At 46.1% G+C, this 24798-nt stretch overlaps 2 protein-coding genes and 1 long non-coding RNA gene across 4 annotated transcripts in view; 1 reads left to right on the forward strand and 2 right to left on the reverse strand.

Annotated features, from left to right (window-relative positions):
- Positions 1-1331: 1331 nt before the first annotated feature.
- LOC125695361 (uncharacterized) lies at positions 1332-7568 on the reverse strand. Its single transcript, XR_007377936.1, has 3 exons — positions 7381-7568; positions 3109-3143; positions 1332-2034 (listed from the first exon to the last, which is right to left on the reverse strand). It is a non-coding gene; the product is annotated as an uncharacterized LOC125695361 (long non-coding RNA).
- An 841-nt stretch (positions 7569-8409) lies between these two features.
- PRR33 (proline rich 33) lies at positions 8410-24015 on the forward strand. Its single transcript, XM_048948881.1, has 3 exons — positions 8410-8635; positions 13828-13955; positions 21239-24015. The coding sequence occupies exons 2-3, from the start codon at positions 13935-13937 to the stop codon at positions 22865-22867; spliced, it is 1650 nt and encodes a 549-aa protein (XP_048804838.1). The 5' UTR covers positions 8410-8635; positions 13828-13934; the 3' UTR covers positions 22868-24015.
- LSP1 (lymphocyte specific protein 1) overlaps positions 16825-24798 on the reverse strand; it is a 39031-nt gene continuing 31057 nt past the window's right edge. For both annotated transcript variants that reach the window (XM_048948886.1, XM_048948887.1), the window contains exon 11: positions 16825-17727. The gene's annotated coding sequence lies outside the window, so the exon portion shown is untranslated. The remainder of the gene's footprint in view (positions 17728-24798) is intronic.

The raw sequence follows: 24798 nt of genomic DNA on the forward strand, positions 1-24798 counted from the left end.
GGTTGCTTTGGAAGGTCAAGCAAAACTGGGGAACAGTGCAAAGTTACACATCAGAGGGGACGGTCATGCAGATAAAAAGCAGGATTGTAGTCACCTGCCTTTTAATTTCAATTGTTACAATATTGAAACTCAAAAGGAGGCAGTAAGGGAAGGAAGGAGAGAAGAAAGAAGTACTTCTCCTTTTAGGAAGGCTTGTCTGTAGGAATGACACCCTTTGCTCGCTCTTTGGGCGTTTGACAAGGTGCAAAGAAGGATGGAGTATGAGCAGCACTTACACCTCCCCAGCTCTGCCTCTCTGGGCAACAGCCACTGGAGACACCTCTTGCTGAAGACACCTGCACTTGTTGCTCTTGTGCCCTTGATCTCCTTATCTCCCTGGTAGGGATGCTGAGGGAAACACAGCTATGCCTTAGAGCAGAAACTATTCTGAGCAAGCTCCCTTCTGTTCCCATCACTGCTGATGGGAATTACTTAGTGGCAGCAACCTGAGGGAAACCAGCTGCTCTGCATAAAGGCCCCAAGATGGACATTTCTTTTCTGCAGATGACAGTCTCAAAGGTGGGCAACATGGGCAGTTCCACCTCCCAGAAAAGGCTTTCACTTGACCCTTTAGAAAGTGTCTTGGACACGAAGTGAGCTCTTGGGAAAAAGTAAAACCCCTAAGGATGTGCCCCAGAGTTTTGCCCTCATTTCAGTTCCAGATACCATGGGAAAATGAAGGATGACAACTGACAGCTACACTTGCCTGAACACGTCAGAAGTGCCCAGTGAAAAACAATGATACAGTTCCAAAATTTTCCCCTCCCTGCTAACTGCAGACTCTGAAACAAGTCAGGTGAAAAAGCTTGGGAGTGTGAAGGGCTTTTCGTACTCCATCTTTCCAAAGCTTCTTCTGTGTCTCTAGCAGCTTGTCAAATCACCTTTTGCCAGCTAATGGTGCAACTGAAAGACTTCCTCTTTGCCAGCTAATTCCTTGCCTTGTCTTTTCCAGACTTCCCAGTACCCTGTGCCTGGTGCTTCTCTGGAACCAGACAGCCCACCCTCCTTTTCAATTTCAAGATTCTGCTTAATCACCATCTCCTATTGCTCCTACAAATATCATGTTTTATCACAACATGTCTGCATGTCACGGTCCCAGCTTGGCCACGTTTTGACTGACAGATCAAGTGTTTCAGATCACCTTTAGTGGCAAGTGTCAAAGAGAGGGGTCAAATACAGACAAGAGAAAGGCAGAAGCAAGAATCCAGGAAAGATCAGTTACATTCCAAGTATTTTGTTACCTTCTTCTTCGTATTCCTCTGCATTGAAATAGAGGAGGGGAGAAAAAAAAAAAAAAAAAAAGAAGAAAAAAAAAAGCAGACAATCATCAACTTTAGCACCTAACACACAGCCAATGACAGGTTACACATCAGTAGGATGTCACCCATGATAGAACCCTTTAAATTCACATGGATATGGGCAAGATGCCCTCAAAGGATTCGCTTTCAAATCAAAAAGAGAAACAGCAAACAAGCTGCCTTTGAGAAGAAGGTGTACAATGGGAGCAGGGTAATATTGTACTGAATTTTTTTCTTGAGCAATGGAAGCTCATGTGTACAAGCATGTTAGGGGAAAGAGGTAGCAGGGAGGTCCAATGAGTATATAAAAAAAAAACAAACAAACAACAGAAAAGAAAAAAAACATATGTTGCTTAAGTATGCTGCATTTCTATGTTTTAAGACAGAAACTATATGTCTGCAACACTATCAGAATAAGTTGCCAGCAGATGGCAGTGCCCCTACAAAAAAAGAGCAGCATCCCCCCCACACAGTCAGGACGTCAGTTTTGGACTGAAATCCCAACGTTTGCCCGCAGCACAGAGACAGACAAACACTGACATGCAAAAAAGACAACGACACATACTTAGACATCAGGTAAAGCACCAGCACATTACAGTAAGAGACCAACGATAGGCAGAAAGGAGAAGACAGACAGTGAACACTACAGACTTGCACAGAAGAAATTAGAGATTTGGACTTACCCTCTCCGTGCTCCCTGTGAGAAAAATTAAAAAAAAATTGTTACTGAAACTAAATATTTTTTCCACTCCATATTATTGCCAAGCTATGCTGAAGAAATCCAATACATTTCTGCTTAAAATCTGTTTTTTTCTTCTTTCCCCCATTTTCTCTTTGCTCTCAAAAGAGTCACTTAGTTTTAAGATTATTAAAAGTCAGTTTACTAATGTTCTTGATTCTGCTGGTGCACATGGAGCCGTGTCCCAGCATAATGTTACCATCATATGATACCCACAAGAAAACACTCTGCAGAGGCTGATAAGACAGATGAACTTCAGCTCCTATGCACTGCGCATGATGGCCTTTAACTCCAGAGATGCCTACTAAAAAATTTGGATAAAGCAGATGCTGTTGCTGTTTATACCATGGCTGTTATCACCTCAACTTCGTGTTCTGTTCCCATTCCTCACCTCTGCTCCCTAGCCTTTCCTGCACCACTGTCACCTAGCACAAAACCCAAACCTTGAACCTGCCATGCCTGATGGAGTTGGACAGGGCACAGTCAAAAGAGACCAAGCAAGGAATATTTTGGATAGATGTTGCTCTAAAAAGTGTTGAATTTCATCTTAGGAAATTTTTTTTGTGTTTATTATTTAAGAGTTGGCTAGAATTAATGGCCTTGTAGTAAACTAAGAGGCTAACTGACCTCAGCAGGTCAGCACTTGAAGCCTCTGACCCTGTGATTGCCTTAAATCTCCCCTCTCTACCTATTGACGTAGAAATGCCAACTGATCTCATTGCATTTGGACACATTACTTTGTTACATCAGGGCAGAAAGCAGTTACTCCACCAATCTGTATTTCATTCAGACTCCATTATGAGTAGCACCATGGCCTCCAAGGACAAGTAGAGTCGGGTCAAGGTGCCAGGAAGACTTTCCCTGCCGCATGAACTCCAACAGACCCTTTGACACTTGGAGCCCCTTCCCTGCTGCTCAACGCTTTGGGGGTTGTGCATGGGGTGACAGCTGCCTCCCATCCCCATGGGAATGCCCTTGAGCACTCTGTGGAGCAGAACAGATGAACGTGCAGGCAGCTCGCTCTCTACTTACACTTCCTCGGTATCAGACATGTTGGCAGTGAGTTTCTAGATAAGAGATGAAAAGAAGAAGAAAAAAGCGTTATTAGTAAGAAAGCTTCCTAAGTAATTCCAAGGCAGGAGCAGATGGGTTGACATTTGAAGACGAAAAAAGCCAGGCATCTGCTTTCCCACACAGCAGCCAATCCCCCATCAACACTGCCATTTTCGGAGTGCTACAGACCCCTGCCAGCCAGGTCAGATGAGAAGGAGAAGTAGCAAAGGGGAAAGATCAGCTGGCAAGATGTGCCCATCTACGCAGCCACCCTTGGGGTGGAAAATCTGGACCTGGCTTTGGGTTACAAAACCTCCAAGGATCAGGGAGATGGGCACAGGCCTTGCCCTCTTGCACCTGTCTGACATTTCCATCACTTCAGCAAGATCAGAGAAATTTTGCCTTCTTTTATGCTACTACAAATGGAAAGATCCCAGCTTTTAAGCATTACTCAAAGCTAGAAAATACAGTAGTAATAAAAAACCCAACCACTCCACAGATTCATCCAGAGATAACTATTTAATCGTCAGCATGCAGAAACTGTCATTAAGTGCATTAAGTAACAGTGTCTGGCTTACATAGTTGATTAATACATGAACAATGGGCTGCTGATTAATTTAGGATAAAAACTAGCCAAATACATGGTTAGGCAACCTATGTCAACCCAGCAAGTCATACCTATTACAACACATCTAACAGTGCATGTGAGACAAATCCATTCATGGCTCAAGCCACTCTTCTCTGGCTTGTGTATAAGCATATTGCAGTGCAAGGCTCCCACCCTTCTAAAAGTCCTGTCTGCCCTGAAGCTGGGGGCAGGAGGTAGTTAGGACCCCTCCAGACTTCCTCCAAATTGGCAGTAGGTCTTAAAATACAAAGCCAGGCTCCTCTTGGCTGGGAAACCCAAACCGTGACTTTCACAACTTCATTACTCAGCTGATATATGAGAGATGTCTTGAAGGAGCAGGTGGACTGATTTAAGTTCAAAAGGAACAACTGCAGCTCAGAAGCTTTCTATTTCAGAGGAAGGCAGTAATCCCAGAGGCTCCGACTCTGCCCTATAAGGGATCCTTTCCATTCCCCAGCAGTGACCCTGAACACCACTCTTTAACGCTACTCATTGACACCAACAGGATTTAAAAGTTCTTGTTCTAAGCAGGCTGCATTTTCAACCTCCCCAGATACTTTATTATTATTTATAAGAACTCAGCATTACCCTGGAAATCATGCCAGCAATGGCTGTGTTAGAAATAGGAGGATGGCCTACTGCTAGGACACACAAGACCTGCAATCTCTTGGTGCAAAGCTGTATTTAATTGGTAGCTATGATTGCTCCCCACCAGACACAACTCCTGTATTGGAGTAACTTCAGCTCTGCAAAAGGCTTTTAGAATCACAGAATTGCTTAGGGTGGAAGGGACCCTAAAGATCACTGAGTTCCAACTGCTTGCTTAGGTATAACACCACTTCTCATCTCTCTTTATCTAGACCATCCAGCCTTCAGAATTTAGGCTTCCTCTCACTGTCTGCAGAGGACTAGCAGTATGATAGCTTTGCAATCTCACTTTAGCCTCCAAAAATTATTTGAGCTAATAGCAGTAACACTTAACCGTAAGTTGCTTTCTGCAGTGGGTTAGTAGAGATTGTCCTGGCAAAGGCCCAAAGAGGGAACCTTTCAAATGACCAGCTGTTAGCTTATACCAAAGTATGTGGTCTGTAGGACTCAAAGCAATGGCCAATCCTCCCATGCACTCTGCTTTAATTTGTAAAGGCAGATTTCATTCTTCCCAAGATGGAATAAAACAATAAATAAATAAAAAGAGGGGCCGAAGAGCTTTGAACTAAACTTCCAATTTCACTGCATGGCACGAAGAGTGATATTGCTCTGTGCTGTAGAAAAAAATAGGCCGAGAGCCCTAGACATGGAAATGAAAATGCCTGTTTGGTGCAGGGTGGGCATGTAATGCAGGGCATACTGTTCTTTCCAAGGCAATTGAAGTCTACAGGAGGCTTTGCCATCAGGCTTGCTATTAACAGTCATTGGAATGAGCTCATCCACTCTCCAATTTAGCTCTCAGGACTTCTTGCTGAGGGTTGTCACATTGGTACTCCCCTACGCTCTTCCATATTTGTCAATCCAAGTGCTGTGACAGTGAGTGGGACTTGGCATGGCATTTACCCACATGCTAGGAAAGCCAAATGAGAATACCAAAATCTCTGACACCCAAATGCCCCAATCCAGAGGGGCTTTCCAGGCCCTGGATAAAACAAATCAATAACAAGACAAGGACAAAACCACATAGCAAGAAAAATACCCGGGCAACTTGAGAGCCATGTATGAGACAAGAAACAATTTTCAGTTCCTGCACTGTCCACATAGCTAACCGTGTCATCAAAGCAGCAAATAAAAAAGATCAGTAGTTATCTCCAAAAGGGACTGAAGAAAGCAATCCACTAAGAACAGTGTATATATTTTCACTGATGGCAATGGAAAATCTCCAGCTGGCTCAGGATTGCCTTTCAGTGGAAATTACATTACACGCAGTGAACGCAGCCTGAGATTAAGGCTGTTAGCACCTTGAGGCAATAACTGGTTTTTGTTTGTACAGTGGCAGAGAAAAATGGGGTTTGGACTTGACTGAAGTTTAAGGATGTAATAAAATCAATTAGCTAATAATGCCCACCATCTGGGAGTACAGCAAAACACAGCTTTGCCAGCCCGAGCTTCCTACCTCCTCTCACCCCTTCAGGTGAAAACAAAGCTTACCTTTTGCATTTCATTCAAGCTAAAAACCCTGAATCATTTCATTTCTAATTTTATTTGCTTACGTTCTTCAAGCCCTAGTGCTTGTTCCATTCAAAAATTAAGCCACGCGTGCTCACTTGCTTTTCCAATAAACACAGGGATGTGGCAGTTTTATTGCTTGCCCTCCCAGCTGGCAGAGCAAAATCCCTCTTCCTCCTCAACCCCAAATGGCCAGGGGCCAGCTCGGCTCATCCTCTTCGACCCCAAACACTTCTGTCCCCCACCAAAGGAGCAGAGACATCACGTCCTAAGAAGCATCTTAGCAGCTGGGAATGTGCCTGCCTGCCTGCCAGCTGGGAGGAGGAACGGGCTCCCTTGTACCCCAAGCCCATCCTTGGAAAAAACCCACCACCAGCCACAAAAGGGAGGCAAGATGGCAGGAGCCCTACTCCAGGAGAAGGGAGGGAGGAATAAATTGGCTGTGCATGGGCAATGAAACAGCAATCAGACAAGAAGCAGGTTCAATCCACCAAACAGCCATACTTTTCTAACAGGGGCTGCTGCAAACTCAACACACCCATTAATACTACTTTTGTAATAATATGTTATCTACACAGGTATATGTTTATATGTATTTCTTCCTCTCACCTGCCCCCTCATTTGTTTCTGAACTGCTTGGTATTTTCCACCAATAAGTGCTTCTCTCACTGCTGGGGCTGAGTAGTGGATCTCACCTGTCTCCCTGTCCTCCACCAAAACAAAGCAAAACACCAATTCTTGCCCTAAAATACACCCTTCACCTCATCTTTGGGTGTTTTCTACTTGTTGTGTAGAGGCAGCCAGAAGCAACAAGGCTAAAATAGATCAGCTGTGCTTAACTGATGCCCCTTACCCTTGCTCCATCCTGTCCCCATGTGTCTAGCCTAGCAGTCCCCCCAGCACACTGGAGATCCTCCATGCCACCCACACCAGCGGTCAAACCAGCAAGGCATTGGGATTTGAAGCCACACTTACGGCAAACATTCCACAGCCATGCTGAATTTACTCATCTACCTCCTGCAGAGACTACTTCTCTAATTTTCTTCTTTCTGTGCAAGCAGTGGAAGCTTTCAGTGGCTACATTAGTGCTCTTCCATCCTCCTCCTCCCCTACCTTGGCCATCCCTTTCTTCTGGAGACACATCAGTGTTTCTACCTTACTGCCTAGGAGTTTTCCTGAACACTGTGCATACCTCCTTGACTCTAAACATCACTGCCACATCATTCCCAGCCTGGGCTTTGGAGGTGTCTCTTCCCCTACTGCTCACTCTCAAACCCAGATCCCTACAGGTGACAGCAATCTTGTGCAACAGCCCATCAAATGCAGTAAGGAAAAGCACCCTTCCCTTAGTGGGGACACTCAGTCTACACAGGATCCCACACCTCCCAGACCTCCAACCCTCCCCTTGGGATCATCCTTCATCCAAACCTCAGCCCCACCACGTTTCCCACTGGGGTCCCACTTACCGGGAGGTGCGGAGGCAGGCGTGGAACTCCCTGTGGAGGGGACGGGCTGGGATGTGCAGGCGTCCTGGGGTGCTGCTGCTCTCAAGTTATAGTGACATTTGATCGTCTGCAGGAGCCGATTGGCCCCCAGCCCCCCGCGATGGGCAGGGAAAGGAAGGGAGTGGGGCAAGGAGTGAGGGAAAGGGTGGAAAGAAAAAAAAAGTCATGCCATGTATAGGAGCAGCTGGAGGGATTGCACAGATGATGCATAGATGGGAGGGACATGTTTGGATAAAAAAGCAGCAGAGTTCGTGTTTCTATATTTACACTACCACTAGGCAAGCAAAGCTTAAAGAGGGGTATCTGAGGCAAAGGCACCTCAGAAATGATACGCAGGGCTGTTGGAACTCCATGGTGCGTGGCTGCTGCTTCAAACATGGTTGTGGCACACTACATTCCGCAAGCTTAGTACACAGCAGCCACTTCTGCACCCCCAGCCAGGTGAGGGTGCTTTTCTTTGAAGCATGAGTGACTTTATTCAGAGTCTGTAGAGATCTCAAGGACATCCAGTGGTGCTTAGAAGGTGCATGAGAAGTCAGCAGTATATAGCACATGAGGTTGTGTGCGTTGACACCCACCCATCTCTTGCCAAGGGTCTTGCCAAGCATTAGCATTGGAGGAAACCAAGACCAAAATACAACAATGGAGCAGGAGAACTGCCCAAGAGTGTGCCTGACCTCAAACCACACTCAGAGCTTTCTCACTGTGATAAAGAAGCAATATCTAAGTAAGGACATCCTACAGCAAGCCTGGGGTGTCTGAACCTCCCAGTCATCCCAGTACGAGGTCAAGAACCTGTAAATGCACAGAAGGACCCAAGGGGCAGCCCGAATGCATGCAAGGCTTTATCAGCTGCACAGACACATGAGCAAAGGCTCACAGCACTTTGCACGACCCGCAGGTCACGGTTTCCATTTCACTGCCTCTTGCAGCTTCAGCCCCTATCCCCTCCTCCCATCTTTCCTTGGCAGGCATTCCCTGCCACACAGACCGTGCCCACGGTGTGCCTGGCAGATGGGGCACCCCTTTCTCGCAGCCTGTAAGAGCAGAGAAAACCTTTCAGAGCTACAGGACAAGTGATATTTTTGGCTCGGCTCACAGATCGATTCCTGCCCTCTCCTTTCCCTGCCACTTGCAGGAAGGACTCCCCAAGTGAGGATGTAGAGAGCAGCTTTTAAAGAAGTGGAGCAGGGTGCTGCAGCCTCCCATGCACCAGGTAACCTGCACGAGCAAAAATCCCCTTATCCCCTCCCTGCCTCCTGCAGCCTGGCTTGTAACGATGCTTGTGTTACCCATTGGGTGGGAAGGGGACAGTGCCGTCAGGTCTGCATCCATACTCAGTGCCCTGCTTTGGACAGGAGGAGCCTGGTGGTGGCAGAGCCCCAGCAGCACCCGCATGGTGACTGTGACCAGAAATCACAGCCTGCATCTCCCCGAACACCAATACAGCCAGCTAGCTTTCGTGCCACATTTTGGGCATTGCTGTGCATTTTTTGCCATCTTGCACTGGCTCGTTCCCATCGTGCGCTCCACTGGTTGGGCATGTCTCCAAGAAATAGCGTATTTGCCCAAACTGGCAGCAGAGCAAGGAGGTACTGGAAGGGAGTCCCTCATCGATTTCTCCTTTTAATATCAGCTGTAGAGCCTGTCTTGCAAAGGTACCACCAGCCTCCTTCACTTATCTGTCCTTCTGTATTGTTTTTGCTGCTAACGGGCCATCTCCATTAAGGTTTCTCAAACCAGGGAGTGCTGACAAAGCCGCATAAAAGCGAAATTGGCATTGACAGGCTGTGGGATGGACAGGCAGCCAGGTGTTGGGATCTGCTGCAGCTCTTGACTTTTTACAGTGTTACTGAGTTGTACGCACAGGGTTTTGGGGTTATGCTTCATACTGTGCAGCTCCATAGGCATAGAGATGCAGGATACATGCTGACTAATGGAAAATAATTTATATGCAAACTTCGGTCTCTGAAGCACACTCTTTGATCTCATGTGCATGTGTGTGCTGGTGTGGACATGTTGCTCCAGATGAGCACTTACCTTGATGTTGTGTAGCACATCTATACTGTCTCCCCCATCAACCAGATGCTTGCTACTGTCCCTAAAGAATGCCTGGGCATCCTATGGGTTTCCTCCACCAGGAGTGCTCATGTCCATGCTCACATTCTGTCCTGGCTGCCCTGAGCTATGCGCTACATTGCCATTGCCAGCCTGGTCTGACTGTGGGGTCCTGTACCATTCACCCCCTGAGCAAAGGCACATCTGATCCTTTTGTTCTTCCTTTGCTCTGCTATCACCTGGCTCACAAGCAAGGCTCGTTTCCTAGGCCCACTTCAGTGCTTTATCCTTTTCTTCTCTTTGTGGATCTCACCATCAGCTTTGGCATGTAACCACAACCCTCTTCAGTATTTAATTTGTGCCTTAGCCACATACTCCATGCCATCCACACATACTATATGGCTACTCATTATTTTACCTCCTGCTGCCATATGCCAGTTCTATCCACAGCCATCATGGCCAACAAGAAACCACCACCACCCACCTAGCAGTCCCTACTCACAGCACTAACCAGAAAAGGGAAGAGGAGATTTCTTGCATCCACCTTTCTAGCAAAATCTATTGGATTTCGCTAGATGAGGGTGCAGCAAACATCAGTCTTCAGAGACCACCTCACCTACCATGGATGGTGTTAAGACTGCACATGAAGTAGGCACAAGCCCTCAAACCTCAATTATTTCAACATGGGAGAAAGTACAAAACCAACAGCATTACTCCTCAAATTGGAGCCAGAGGCTAGGACAGAAACTCAGGCAAGTTTCCATTGGAAACCTCTGCAGACTTCAGAACCCAAAGTCCTGCCTGTAGCCCAACTTCATGTTCATTAAAGGCTGTGGAGTTTGTAAATATTACATCCTCGAAATAGAACATGTAATTTAGGATCAAAAAGGAGTGATCTTACTCTCAGTATCGATCTCCTATTCACCAACCCCTGATCATGAGCAAAATCAAAAAGCCAAAAAAATCAAAGCCAATCATGCCTGGCCAGAGGTCCTCCTGAGGTCTCCCTCCAAACTGCATTGCCCCTCACCCTGCTCTTGCATCCTCATGCAGGAGTTAGAGAAACTTTCAATGGCAGGAAAATGGTTAAGTCACCCAAAGTGAGGCTACGTGTAAGGCAGAGGCATTTTACTTGCATTTTTCCATTACTCACCTTTAAAATGTTTCTTTACTAAGTTTGTTTTTCTCTTCTGAGCTCCTATTTGAATGCTTTCAAAACAAAGAATTTTGGTATTTTTGCATGATTCTGCTCTTGGCACACTTGTCCACGTGTACAGACTTCAACACTGGAACTCTTGATGTTTTCCAGGAAAACATGCTGATTGAGCTCATTGGGGAAGGGATGCGGTGTTTATTTTTCTGGCTTGTGACACTGTCAATTATACACTTCTTACTGTGATTTAGGGCAGGCAGTAAATGGGAATCACAGAAGGCATTTGGTAAGGGACTCTAAATTCTTATCCAGGTTTCTCCTCCTCTTTCTCCCACCCCAGAGAAAGAATTTCTGCAGAGGGCTTTGATCATCAGCTCAAGGTTAAAGCAGATGCCCTACCTTCACTGAAATGCTCTTTCCAATTTAATTGAAACAGTTGCCACTAAGAAGGCAAAACAGATAGCAACTAAGCAGCCTCAGAGAAAGTACAGAGTATAGATAAATATTTTCTGTGCCTGAGTAAAGTCCAATGATCTGTTTTAAGCAGCAGGTCAAGCAGAGATCAGAATAGCCTTAAACTTTAAGATCAGCTCCTCTATTTAAGTACCAGCAGGTTGCTGCCATTTTACCAGTGATGACAGGATGCTGGGGAATGCGCAGCACAACTCACACAGGATGAGCAAAGGCCACACTTCTCTTGGGCTGCTGTAATGCCTTGCTTGGCATTTAGGGTAAGGATCTCAGTCCTCAATATCCCACAGGTTGTTTCTTCTTCTCCCAGCTTGAAGGGATGTGGGCAGGGCTCACATCTCTGACAGCAGGCATGCCAGTACCCAGATGTTTCTTACAGCTCCATCCCCAAGCATTTCAGAGAGAAGGCTCTCAAGTCCAGATTTGAAGGAGGGGCAAAATGACAGGAAAGCTGAGAGCAGATATCCAGAACCCAGCCTCTGGATGCCACCTGACACCTACCTTCATTTACTTATCCAGAAGAAATTGTAGCAGTCAGGAAAATGTACAATGAGGGCAGCAGTGGCATGGGAAAGTTTTCAGGCTATACGAATTTCATAGAATCAGTAAGGTTGGAAAAGACCACTAAGATCATCTAGTCCAACCATTAACCCAACATCACCATGCATACCTACCACAATCCCTAAAACTTGCAGGCATTTATGCAAAACAAGGCATTTCATTAAGATGGAACAAGTACTTGTGAGGGTGTGGAATCACCTCCCTGAATCCTAGAGGGTGGCTGGGACACCTCATAGTATCAACACATTCTCCTGATGGTAACTTCATGATGCCTCCAAGATTCAGAGGTATAACAAGGAGGATAAAAGGCAACTAATAAACTGCCATATTCATGACCAAATTACCTACATGTGCCTCCATCCATCTTCCCGACTCTGCAGTTCACCCTCCTCCATCTGTAGGGAGGAACTCAATCAGCACTTCAAGGAGGACACAAACGTGTCAACTCTTCAGCCAGTGGGAGCTTTTGCCCCCATCTTACCCTATCAAGAACAGAAACCCTGCATGCTCACATAAGAAATAGGGGTGGATCTGATGACCTCCTCCTTGAGCATTAGATGCAAACATAAGCCAACCTTGTGCATCATCCATATGGTTCATCATGCATACTTCACCCCTGCTGTGAATGAATTCATTAGACTGATCTGTCTTCATGGCGACAGTAGCAGAGCAGGGTACAACCTGTCATCGAGCATTTTCAAATTCTGTTGAAGTTTTCTTACTCATAATACATGACTTTTTCCTAGGATTCCCATAGGATTTCTTCTGTTTGTTTCTTATTGTCCTTTTTTTTTTTTTCCTCCCTGCAATGCTTTCAGTGTTGGATATGCACAAAGTCATTAGCATTTCTAGAAGACCATTATAATCATCAGCCAAGGAAGAATTAATTGCATTAGAATATTTATATGAATGACTGAGCACCTCCTTCAAGTTCTCCTGTGGGTCAGTGCAGAGCTGGGCATGATTTCACCATCAGCAAGGAGGCAAGAGAATCATAAAATGACTTAGGTTGGAAGGGGCCTTAAAGTTCATCTAGTTCCAACCCCCTGCCATCGGAGGTTCAGGCTAGATCAGGCTGCCCAGGGCCCCATCCAATCAGACTTTGAATGCCTCAGATATGGAGCATGCACAACCTCCCTGGACAAGAGGAAGAAAGTTAACAAAGCTCCTCTTCAATCTGGGTGAGCCAGACCTTCCCAAACCATGGGATATTTGGTCTCATTGACCTACACTTTTAACACTTTTTGTGGAAGGATCAGAATGGAAGTTGACTCCTAAGCAATGTGCTAGCCTCAAAATACCAGCAGCTACATGGCTATTACAAAAACTGGTCTCAACAGAAGGGCCAAAACTTTGATGATCGTGGGAAATACTCAACTTTCTCCATTCAAACCAGAGTGACTGGAAGACAGGTGAGAGATGCACTAGTGTATGGGGTGAATTAGCAACAAGACTCAGCAGGATAAATACTGGATAAGACAGAGTTTGCTTTCAGGATTGCCTTTTTTGCACATCTCACCAGTGTTTCCACACTTAAAGTCCAGATTAAACATACCAAGCTTAACCCCATGCATTTGAGCTGTCCCAGCCCTATTTGTGTGTGCAACAAGAGTCAAACTCCACAGAAACCCGCAACCCAAAATTCACCACTGCCTGCTCAGTCCCTCAGCTCCAATTCATTTCTCCTCTGCTCCCCAGCACAGCACTTCGCAAGATTGTACCCTTTAAGTACAGCACAGGAACAAACAGTAACAGAGCCAGAACTCATGCTCTTCCTCTTCAGGGACAGCAACATTCAAAGCACAGCTACAAATTTGCATTTTGCAACCCTGTTTTTTGCAACACAGTAAATCTGACCAGTAAACTTGAAAAGCCTCCAAATGGTTTTACTGCCTGGAGCAATCCTGCTAGAATATCTATCCTGGCAGCTTCACCATCATCTGCCCTTCACCTCTCAGGTGCTTCAGATGCCAAACTTTGCAGTGCCAAAGCTAAGAGTACGCAATGGTGTTATTTGATAGCCCATCTTCATGCTTATTTTAGGCAATGGAACTTCTCACGCTTTTAAAAACTAGTCACTTTATTTTTGAGAAATATCTTGTACTTACTGGCTACTGTAAATATTATTTTTTTCCCCCCTTATGGCATTTTGAATTTACCTACAGGGCTCTACAAAGCAGAAGAAAACAGCACCTGAAATGATCGTGAAGGAATGATGATCTGTTAATTTTGCAAACAAAGCATGATGCACCCAACATGCAAGTGATTACACATGGAAACAAGTTACACATCAGTAAGTACTGTATTTTACCTCTCTTCACTTAATATAAATCCTTGATTTTTGCAGTGCTCTGTTCCTCCATTGTTCAGTTGTTTGCTTTGGGAGATGTTCTTGTCCCATCTGCTTTAGACTTGCCCTTAGGATTCAGGAGCTCCAAGTCTGTGATACCTTCTTCTATTTAATTAAAGAACAAAGAGCTCACGCCTTTGTTACAGTTGCCTCTTGGAGTTATTACGAAATTAAGCGCTTTTCTGAAGTTAATGATATACATCAAACTGCTCCATTACAACTAAAAACCTCAGCAGACCCAATGCAAAGGCATAGAGAAATCATGCACGGTCTGCCTTGTTACTGCTATCAGGATAATAGAATCATTAAGGTTGGAAAACACCACTAAGATCACCAAGTCCAACGATCAATCCAACACTACATCCCCCAATGTCACATCTCCATGGTTTCTGAACATCTGCAGGGACGGTGACTCTACCACCTTCCTGGGCAGCCTGTGCCACTGTCTCACCACCCTTCCTGAGAAGAAGTTTTTCCTAATATCCAGCCTGACCCTTGTAAGGGAGTCCATCATTTTTAAGTACTAAGTCTTACTATGTTTTGTCACTGTCAGATCTCTCCTTTATCTACTTGAAAAGGACAAGAGAAACTCATAGCATTAGGGAAGGGGTGTAGAGCAGGCAAGAGATAGCAATTGACCAACTCAGAGATTTGTCCAGCGTCAGATCAGCTGCTGCCTCATTATTTATAGCCTCCCTGTTCCTTGGGCTTGTTTACTGCCCTTCCCTGAGGTGCTGGTGGGAGGAGAAACACTGACATTCAGGCCCAGATGCCTCAGAGCCTGACCTTTCCCTCTGAGAGCACATTTCAAGGGACAAAGTCACTGGGAAACTTTAGACCTTTACATCTACTGCCTTGCTGAAGGCCCATTCAAACAGTAGGAAAGGATCTCTTAATTAGCCAGTAGGTATACAGAGAGACAGTTATAAAGTGGATCCATAGTTATTTTATGCCTGGAAAGAGAAGCAGATGAAGTCTAGCTCCAGTCTTGAGACAGAACAAGCACAGCAAAGACGTAATATCTCTGGTTTTCCATCAGCTAAGCTTTCCACAAGTTTGAACAGAGCTGTTTTGCAGCCTTTGAGAAATAAGCATTCAAATATTCTGGGCCATGTTTTCCAATTCTATGTTCCATTCACTCCCGTAGAATCAAAGCTGGTTGAAAATAAAATAACAAAAACCAGCCCAGAGCTTACTGCCCAGAGACAAACTGTGTGTTTCAGTTGTACTATAGAAAAGATGACATGCAACAGCATGTTCCCTCTCTACCTAATTCAAACAAATAGGATGGGGTCAGAAAAAGTTGCAGAGAAGCAACATCTCACAGTGTGCCCCAAAGGCAGTGCATTAAGAACCCACACTGGGGTTCAAGGCCCTTTCAAATGAGCACCATCGACCTGCCAACAGGGTGATGAATTTGGAGAACAGAATAGGGCACAACCAGCCACCACACAGGGCCACAAGACATGGCTGTTATCCGCCAGGCTCTGGAAGCAGGCTTTACAACTTGAGCAAGACTCATACATTACAGTAACCCCCATCCACTCCCCACCAGCACCTGCAGCACGTGCACACCACATTACCCCAGGAGGAGGAACAACACCTCGTAAAGTTAATATAATTGTGGAAAACTTTCCCCTGGCTGATTCAGATACCTCATAAAGAGCTGCACGCACCTGCTCCAAGCCAGTTCCCTTCCTGGTTTCTCCAGAGGGTTTCCATGCAATCTGCTTGCTTCCTGCCGTAGCCAACACCTGAATTACTGCAGCTGTTTCTGTTGAAACCACATGAGTTCCACGTGGACTGTAAGTGGAGAAATACACCCTGCAAATTAACCCTCCTTAGCACAGGTACCTCACACAAGCAGCCTTCAGAGCTTTGTTACGCCCTCCAAGCTGGCAGGATGTGATCAGTAAAACAAAAAGCTTCTGGCCACACTCTCCCAGACAACGTCAGGATGGAGTGAAAAGAAATCAGTCTGTACTCATGCAGGCACAACCCAGGGCTGCTTTGGGGATGCCTCCATGCTACAGTTCACGCGCTGGTCTCACAGCTTGGCAGAGGAAGGGTTGAAAGAAGACTAGATGTTATCCATGACAACTTGAATCCTACCTCCACGATAAGTTGAAGCAGGGGACAACAGTATCAGCAGGCAAAGATAATAGCAAAAAAAAAAAAAAAAAAAAAAAAAAAAGAGTTTTCTTCCACATAAAAATATAAATAAATGTCAGAGAGCTCTCCCATTCCTAATACTTTAGGACAGCACAGGCAAGGATACTGCAATCTATATGCTGTCTCTACACCACAGAAATGTTATTATCCAGAAGGTCACTTCCATAAAGGGTTTATCATTAGATGGTTCCAGATAGGAGAGTCAGCTCATTAGAGAGCTGCGTGCCCCTGCAGACAGCTGCTTTGACCTCCTCTCAGATGCACAAGCAAGCTATAGAGCAATTTTTATAGCTGACTTCTCCAATACTTTTGGTTGAAGCTTGATTTCTCAGGCCTATTAGCTAAGGAGCTGAGTTTTTTGTCACTTCTAGCTGCTTGCTCCAGAAAATCTTCCACATGCTGCTCCACTTCTCACCAAACACCACTCACTCCCATCTTACAGTCATTCTCCCCACCCCCCAATAAGAAGGAAAGTAGCAATACAACCTCTTAAACTGAGCAAGCACAAGAAAAACCCATTTTCCAGCTTTGCATCAGGCTCTCCCTCTTCTTGTTGTAGCCTGGTGCTTCTTTTCCTCATATTTATTGCTCAGAGTTGCAGGGCGTATGAAAACAGCTTTGTTTATGGAACTCCTGCATCAAAACCCTCAGAGATGCCATTGTTACAACATCTTCCTCAAATTTTATTAAATGCTTACAAAAAAATTAAATCCAGAACACATTGTAAATTGAAGCAGAAGCAAAATTATGTTGAGAGCCTTTGTGAGAAGGGGTTTGGAAGAAGAAACTTCAAGAGGAGCTCCTTACCTAGAGAAGGAGTGCTCACCCCCACCATTGGGCAGCAGAGGGGAAGGCAGCAGCTTCTCGAAACAAATCTGCTGCCACTGTCAACGCAGAAAAGTGACAGGAACATTATGGCATGGCTATTTAGTTGTGATTAAAGGATGATACGGGAACTAAATAAACAGGACTAAATTAAACAGTTTGATGTGCACATGGAGATGGAGGCCCCTCAAAGCAGATGTTGCAGTGCAAACATCTTCACACAGCTGACGTTAGGAGGGTGGCACAGAATCTGCCCATCACTCTCCTTTCCAACACCAAATCCTCCACTGAGACTCTCATGAGTTCCCCCCCTCTCCAACCAACCAGAACCAGAAGCTCTCCATCATGCAGCAGAAGCCCTGCCAGCTGGGCAGGACAGCAGGTCCTTCTATTTCAGCACTTGAAAAAGAAGAGAGGGAGGTGAGCCACAGCCTCCCATCTCCATGGCAGAGCCAGATTTAATTAAAAGGAAAAAAAAAAAAAAAAATGGAAAAAAGAGCCAAAGAGTCTTGTAGAAGGTTAAAAGTGGGACTGGTTTGGCCAGATGATCCATCCCTCGCAGCCAGCTGGAGGCAGCGCGGGGTATGCTCACCCCAAGAGGAGTCAGGCTGTACCAGAGCAAACTGACATCAGACAGGAGAAATGTCCTTCGATTATCTTCTATGGAGCAGAGGAAGTCGTAGCATTGAGGATTGCATCGAGACAGGACCAAGCTCAGCTGTAAGGCAAGAAAATGTTGTTAGACATACCTTTATGTTAGATACTAGGAAAAATGTCATCTCTGAAAGAGCGGTCAGGCACTGGCCGCCCAGGGAGGTGGTGGAGTCACCATCCCTGGAGGTGTTCAAGAAACACAGATGTGGCACTGATGGACGTGGTCAGTGGGCAATACTGGTGGTAGGTGGATGGTTGGATTGGAAGATCTTAGGGGTCTTTTGCAACCTTAATGATGCTACGATTCTGTTCTGCCACCGGAAATACTCTGGGCTGTATCATGCCTAACAGTGAAAGGCAGCTTTATTCCACCCAGCCGATGCCAGGCAGAGTGAAGGAGGTGCTCCCACCACCCTTCCCGACCCAGTAGGCAATCAGCAGGTTTCCTCCCAAGCCCAAGAAAGCCATTCAAGCACAGAGCACGTTCCCCGAGCAGCCGCAGCTCTCCACCCAGGACCATCCGCAACCATATCAAGTTCCTGCAGCTCTTGATGCACTCCGCATGCGACAGCTGGCGCTGCTGAGGGAAAATGACTTCTCTGCCATGTGATGGATGGCTCCTCCGTGCCGACACGGTCCCTGCTGCTCCCAGTTTTGGAGCGATTGTAGATGAAGTGGGGCAGAAGGGTAGGATCCCCAGGTGGTCGACCTGCCCTCCTCCTCCTCAACCAGCCCTAGGGCAGCTTGACCCTCTGGAAGCCTCTCAGCTCAGCTGCTTCCCAGTCCATCATGAACCCAGACAACTTCTTCAAGCAGTATGCTTTTCTCCAGGTTTTCTGCTCTAGCCTTTCTGCTGGCAAAGAAAGCAAATCTATCTTTCCCTGTGCTTTTACTTTGTTATACAGCAAGGGGGAAGCCAAGCACAAGTCTTGCTAGTTACACAGTCTCCTGCATACAGAGCTCTGAAGGAGATTCAGGAAAAAAAAAAAAAAATGCAAGCGTGACAAAGAAAGCAAGTAAATTAAAAGCCAGCTTCCTTTTACTGCCTCATAGGCATCTCCACCTTCCCATCCCAGCTCACAGATACCAGCACAGCCATTTGCCATGGAAGCTGGCATCCAAACAGTCCCTAAGACCCACATCACAGCAGGTTTTAGAGAGATGCTGAGATAGTAGTAAAAGTGATTTCAGGAGCATAGACCTGAGGTTACAGGGCACAAGCCTGCCTCTAACTCTCAAAACAGATGGAAAGCTTTCCTGATGCATGCAGGTAGTCCTATATTGCTTGCTCCATGAACCTCCACGCCCACTGCAGCAGCATCTCGTGCAGTTCACAGCAAATCCCAAACCAGACCCCACTCCGACCCAAGGAGGAAGCTGCAGTTTTCCATGATGCAGAATCTGTAGGGTAAGGAGGCACTAAGAGCTGATCAGTAGCTGGGAAGTTCATCGCCCTGCCTATTTAGTATTCCCAACACAAGCCTGAGCAGTTCAGCCTCATAATTCTGGCTTAGCAATGCAGCTAGACCACAGCTCATCTTGTGATACAGGCTGCCAGCAGGACCACAATCTGAGATGTATGAAATCATTCCATATTCAATCCTTACACCAGGTGAATGTACTAGATCACATTGTTGTAGATAAAAATCACCCTAGAAATTACTAATCAGAATAGAATTGCACCGCTGTAGGTACACACCTCTTCAACTGAGGAATATGGTTTCCTGAGCCAGAAAAATCTAGAATATCTACAAAGATACCTGGAAGGAAGAGCATGTATATGATGGAGTGAGCTCTCAGTCTTCCCTGGAGCCAGCGGGGACTTGTTTCCAAGAGCAGCTCTTAGAATAGAACAAATCCTAATCCTAGCCCTGTGCCTAAGGCATGAAGCTGATAAGCTGCTGGGAATGCCCAACAGTTGTCACCCCAGCTTGCCCAAATCCCTTTGAGCCCCCTTGCCAAAATGCTGGGAGGTTTCTCATTCTACAGCTGGAACAAATGCATTGGCTAGGAACAGCGCAACATTTGCTGGGCACTGCCTACACCATGACCACCACAGCTAATGCTCTGGAGGACAGCTCACCCATTCTCCAATGCTTTCATTTTCCCCTCCGTCCCCTCTCTTTTTTTTGGGAAAAATCATCCTTCTCCCTGCCTTTTCACCAATAACTTTAGCAGGTACAGTGTCTACTAGGTACTGATCAACTTCCCAGCCCAGTGCTGGTAGCAACACTGCAAGACCAAAGGAAACACCTGGCATTCAAACAGAACCACCCATTGTGCACGTCTGAGAGTTTTATTTTGAGGTAGGCTACCTTCACTGTCAGTATCACAGTGCAAGCTCCTTATCTCAGGGGGGAGATGCTTAGGCTGCAATTTCCCTAACCAGAGTGGAAAGCATGCAATAGCCCCTGTGGGCAACCCTGACATCCTTCTTTCTCATCTTCCTTATTCAGGATGCTCAGTCATATCCTGCACTGGGGATTAAGAGACACTGATTTATGCCTCATTTCATAGCAAAACTCAGCAACTCTGCACTGACCAAGAGCCAGAACAGAGTCAGATTTCTTTCTGGGGGATGCCAAAGAGTCATGGCTGAAGCAGAGTACTTGGTGTTACCCAGACTTGCTGAGGAAGAGAAAGAGGAGAACCAGGACTAGTTTTCTCCTGCTTTCCTCAACAGGAAATCTGCACAGCACTCAGCAGAAAGCGGTTGGCAGCACTAGGGGAACACTGCTCCAGGGAGCTGGAAAAACAGATATTTGTCCACTCCAGGAGCAGCACAACTTTAGCTTAAAGGGGTTCCAGGTGCAATTCCCACTGGAGGTTAGACCCAATCCAGCAAGACCAAAGGAAGCACCTTCCTCTTCCACTGAAGATTCGTTTCATTGTCAAGAGAAAACTAATTTTTTCCTCAAAGGCTGATGAGTGCAGATAAAGGAGGTTATCACTGTGCTCAACACAGCAAAGAAACACCCAAATTATGATTATGACAAAGCACTTTTTTTTACCAGATAAGCACAGCCTTAAGTCCTGCCTTACACAATGGGGATCCCTATCTGCCTGCTAAAAGCCAAAGCCATTATCAGCTTTAACTCAAGTGACACATGTAAGTTTAAGGCTGTTCTGTTGTATGCAACACCGTATCAGAATATTAGTAGCTGCAATCTGGAAAGCTCCAAGGTACTTCCAGTTTATGCCTCTGAAGAAAGTTTCAGAGCTTTAACATCTTAGAACTGCTCCATTTCTCCTAATGCTTTGCTCCAGATCATGCTAGGACTTGCCAAGATGAAAACATCAAGGGTCCCAAAGTGCCTTCACTGGATTTTACGCTAATGCTAGGAGCAGGAGGACAACACAGCTTCTCCCAGTACATCTCTTGCCCTGGCTCACCATCCTTGAGGCTGACTGAGGCTACCTTGGGAGAATAAGGAAGCCAAGTCTGACGCTTTACTCACACAGTACTGACTCTGTGCTTGTTTTTAGAGAGGAAGAGAAGGCTGTATGTCTGAATACTCCAGGATCTAGTCCATGGCTAAACCCATCTCAACTTTAAGCTTTGTGCTTTCTTCTAGGAGATGACCATGCTGATCACGGTATCATCCTCCATCCAGCCCACTCCCATCCGCCACCATGCATCTCCCCCTCCCACCCTTCCAAAGCCCAAGAAGGACAACCTGCGGCTCCAGCAGCTGCTGAAGAAGGCTGCCAAGAAGAATGCCATGCTAGCAGCAGAGCAAGCTAAGTCTTTCCGATCCAACCTCTCCCCAGTGAACGAGGCCAGCTCTGACCTAGAACACAGTGAGAACGTTCCCCCAGCAGAGACCCCCAAAGCAGTAGCCCCTGGCTCCACCAGCCTCCCAGTGCACCTCTCCATCAAGCCTATCACACACCATCGTGTGCCCTCCCCTTTCCGCAAGAGCAAGCCCTTTGTGTTGAAGGTCACTGAGCAGAGACGCATTGCTGAGCACCTCAGGCTCACCACCCCCACAGCTGAGTCCCCACTGCATGATCCAGGTGCTCCCAAGGCTCCCCAGAAGCTTGAAGGCACAGATGCACACCTTCCCTCTCCACACAACACTTCAGTACTTATTTCCCCCCATCCTCCTCTTTCCAGTACACCCAGCAAGGAAGGGACATCAGAGGCTACCTATATCACCAAGGTGCACACTTATTTCCGCAGCGTCAAGGCACCGAGAACCAAGACACCAACATCATATCAGACCCAAGCAACATCCAGCCATGAAGACAAAAGGCCTTCTTCTCCATCACCTGAAACAAGTGGCTCTGAACCATTCCCAGGGCAGACATCTGCCCCCCTTGACAGCAGCAAGGCACCACCTCCTACACAGCAGCCTGCTCTCCCTCCTGCTGCAAAGGCAGAGATTCCTAGCCAAGCTCCCAGGCCCACCTCTCCTGAAGAGACTAGTAATGACCCTTCACCCAAGCCTAGCACCCCTGATGTCCACTCCTGTAAAGTTACAGCCCATGGAAGTGAAGCAGAAATATTCAGATCAAAGAAAGCTCCTGAATTGCACAGACAAGATGGTGATATGCTTAAACCATTGACACCCAGCACACCTTGGAAGCCAGAACACCCTGAAACAGCAAGCCCTGCACAAGCTGGGCCTACCCCCAATGACATGAAGGTGGAACACACTGTGCAACCTCAGCCAACTCCCAGCTTGCCGAACACCAGCCCTCCTCTCAAAGCCAAGCCAACACCAGTGGAAGACTCGAGGCCTTTGGGAGCCAAGGGCAGTGGCTGGCATCGTCTCAGGAAGCACCTGATATTGCAGCCAGAAGCACCCAGCTTCCCTGAGCTTGAAGCAGAAAAACAAAGACAGGAGGAAGGGAACAAGGAAAAGGACAGCTCTCTAAGCATCAGTCAAGACAACAGACCATTTAAATCTAGAGCCATGAAGATGTGGGATGCCATTTTATACCAGATGACAGTCAACAAGGAGAGGAAGCAGCAAGCAGAAGAGAAGAAAGCACAGAAGGAAGAAGGCTTCTTTCTTCCCCGTCGTTTACCCATCTTTCTCTATAAGCCGCGTTTCGATGCCCGGAAACTGAGAGAGCTGGCTGCCAAACCCATGTCAAAGATCACCACTGTGTTTGAGGTAGGCCGGTATGGATCCAGGACAGACAAGGAACACGCCAAGAGCTTTAACAGAACAGCATCAGGATGGTCAGTCAACTGACGCCAAGTTACTCCAGGAGACCTACCACTCCAGAGGGTCCTACAGGGCACCATGCAAGGGAGCACCTGCTACTAGGTAGTCTGCCTGGCAGAGCCAAGTGTAAGGAAAAAATAAAATAAAAGTAAACCACCTCCAAGCCAGCAGCCTCATGCTGAGAATTTAAGGGTTACTCTATATAAGCTTATATGCTTTACATACTACATCCACATGCCACAAACCAAAGAATCAGACACACGTTTTCAAAAGAACCGATAACAAAACACTAAGCAGTAATATAGAGCAGGGAGGGATGAGACAGCAAAGACAATCTGCCTATGGAAAAAGCCCCATTTAGAGTAAGGTGATAGAACTTGAAGGTGGGAATGTATCTCTTCACCCAAAGCAGAGGCAAGGGATTGCATAAGATCTAATCCGTTCTGCTTTCACACAGCCATTCCCCCACTGAAGGGGTTGGGCCAATCTAGTAAGTCATAGCACACCAAGACTAACATTTTTCTAGAAAAGAAGTTCTGCCATATATTTTATTTGTTTTTTAGTACAGGTGGGATTATGTTTTCCCTGATAGCCTGCTTCAGCGTGTGAGCATCAGTCCCAGTTACTTACTAGCGTGCTGTTTTCTGGGGGAATCCAATAGGTCCAAGTAGTCTCACTCTGCTGTAGGGCAGAATTATGACATTATGGCATACTTATTAGTGCCTGGTGTCTTGAAAAATAATTGCTTAAAACAAAATCCCTGACACCAGCCATTCATAGAAACAACTGTCCCTTCCAGCATTAGTCACCTCTTCACATCTGAACATCACCAGACTTATAAGCAAGAAAGCTGGTGGCCAGCTATTTCTGTCTCTCAGGAGACTTTGTCATTTGCTGGGATGTTCCTACACAGCTGATATAGGACTGCTATGTTTAGCCCCATAGGAAATTGGATATGTAACTCTTTACATTCTCTTCCCATACAGAGGATATGGAGCTGAGTGAAACTTCCCCAAGCTGAACTGTATATAGACTTAGGGGTAAGGGGAGGGGTGTGGGGGGAGGGAGAAGATCCTTTTTCCATTTTGAAAACTTCTACTGCTATCAGAAGAACTGTTATAACCAACCCTTCATGGAAGTGTCAGCTTTGTTGGTCTAATCCTATTTTTTTTTTTCAAAAATCTTCTCTATTCCAAGGGGAAAAAAAAAATAGAAAGTCCAAGTGTCTAGAGTTCAGATTTCTCCTCCAACTCCAGTTCAACAAGAAAATGTTGAGATAAGGTAGTTTGGAAATACCTCAGCAATGACAAGGGGATCCCAAAATCAGACCATTGCAGGATAATTTGACATGCTGCAACACAAGGTTACAGAGAAGGATCCACAGGAACAGAAATTCAGATAGATTGCAGCTTAAAACACATGACATGCTTAATGTTAAGGTAGATAAAGATGCCATTATCACACAGTGATAAAATGGCACCTTGTAGTAGCACAAATAGATGGATAACTATGCTCAAGTCTGCACTCACAAGCAAAAAAAAAAAAAAAAAAAAAAAAAGCAACAATCTGATTATTATTGAGAATTAACTGATTTTGGCCAAAGAAGATGGTTTTGGAAGCCGTTGCACTTTAACCCACTTTGTTCCTCAATGACAATGACCTGGAACAATCCATGCGAAGAGGAGAGGTTTATGTCTTGCATCTGCTGGGCTTCCCACCAGGCTGTGCCCACATTCCAACCCCAAAGGGATGGAAGACAGAGAACTGCTGCTGGGGAGAGAAATGGAGAAGCAGCACAGGAAGGCAGAACTGACTCTAGTTCAGCCCATAGGAAAAAAAGGCAGAGGCACAGAGCAGGTACAGAGAGTCCTGCAGAGACAGACCTTGGCACCAGAGCATTGCAGACAAGAGAACAGATGCCCAGAGGCAATGGGAGATCACCTTCAGCTTCAAATGAG

The sequence above is a fragment of the Lagopus muta genome, chromosome 6 (genome assembly GCF_023343835.1).
Source record: "Lagopus muta isolate bLagMut1 chromosome 6, bLagMut1 primary, whole genome shotgun sequence".
Lineage (NCBI taxonomy): Eukaryota > Metazoa > Chordata > Aves > Galliformes > Phasianidae > Lagopus > Lagopus muta.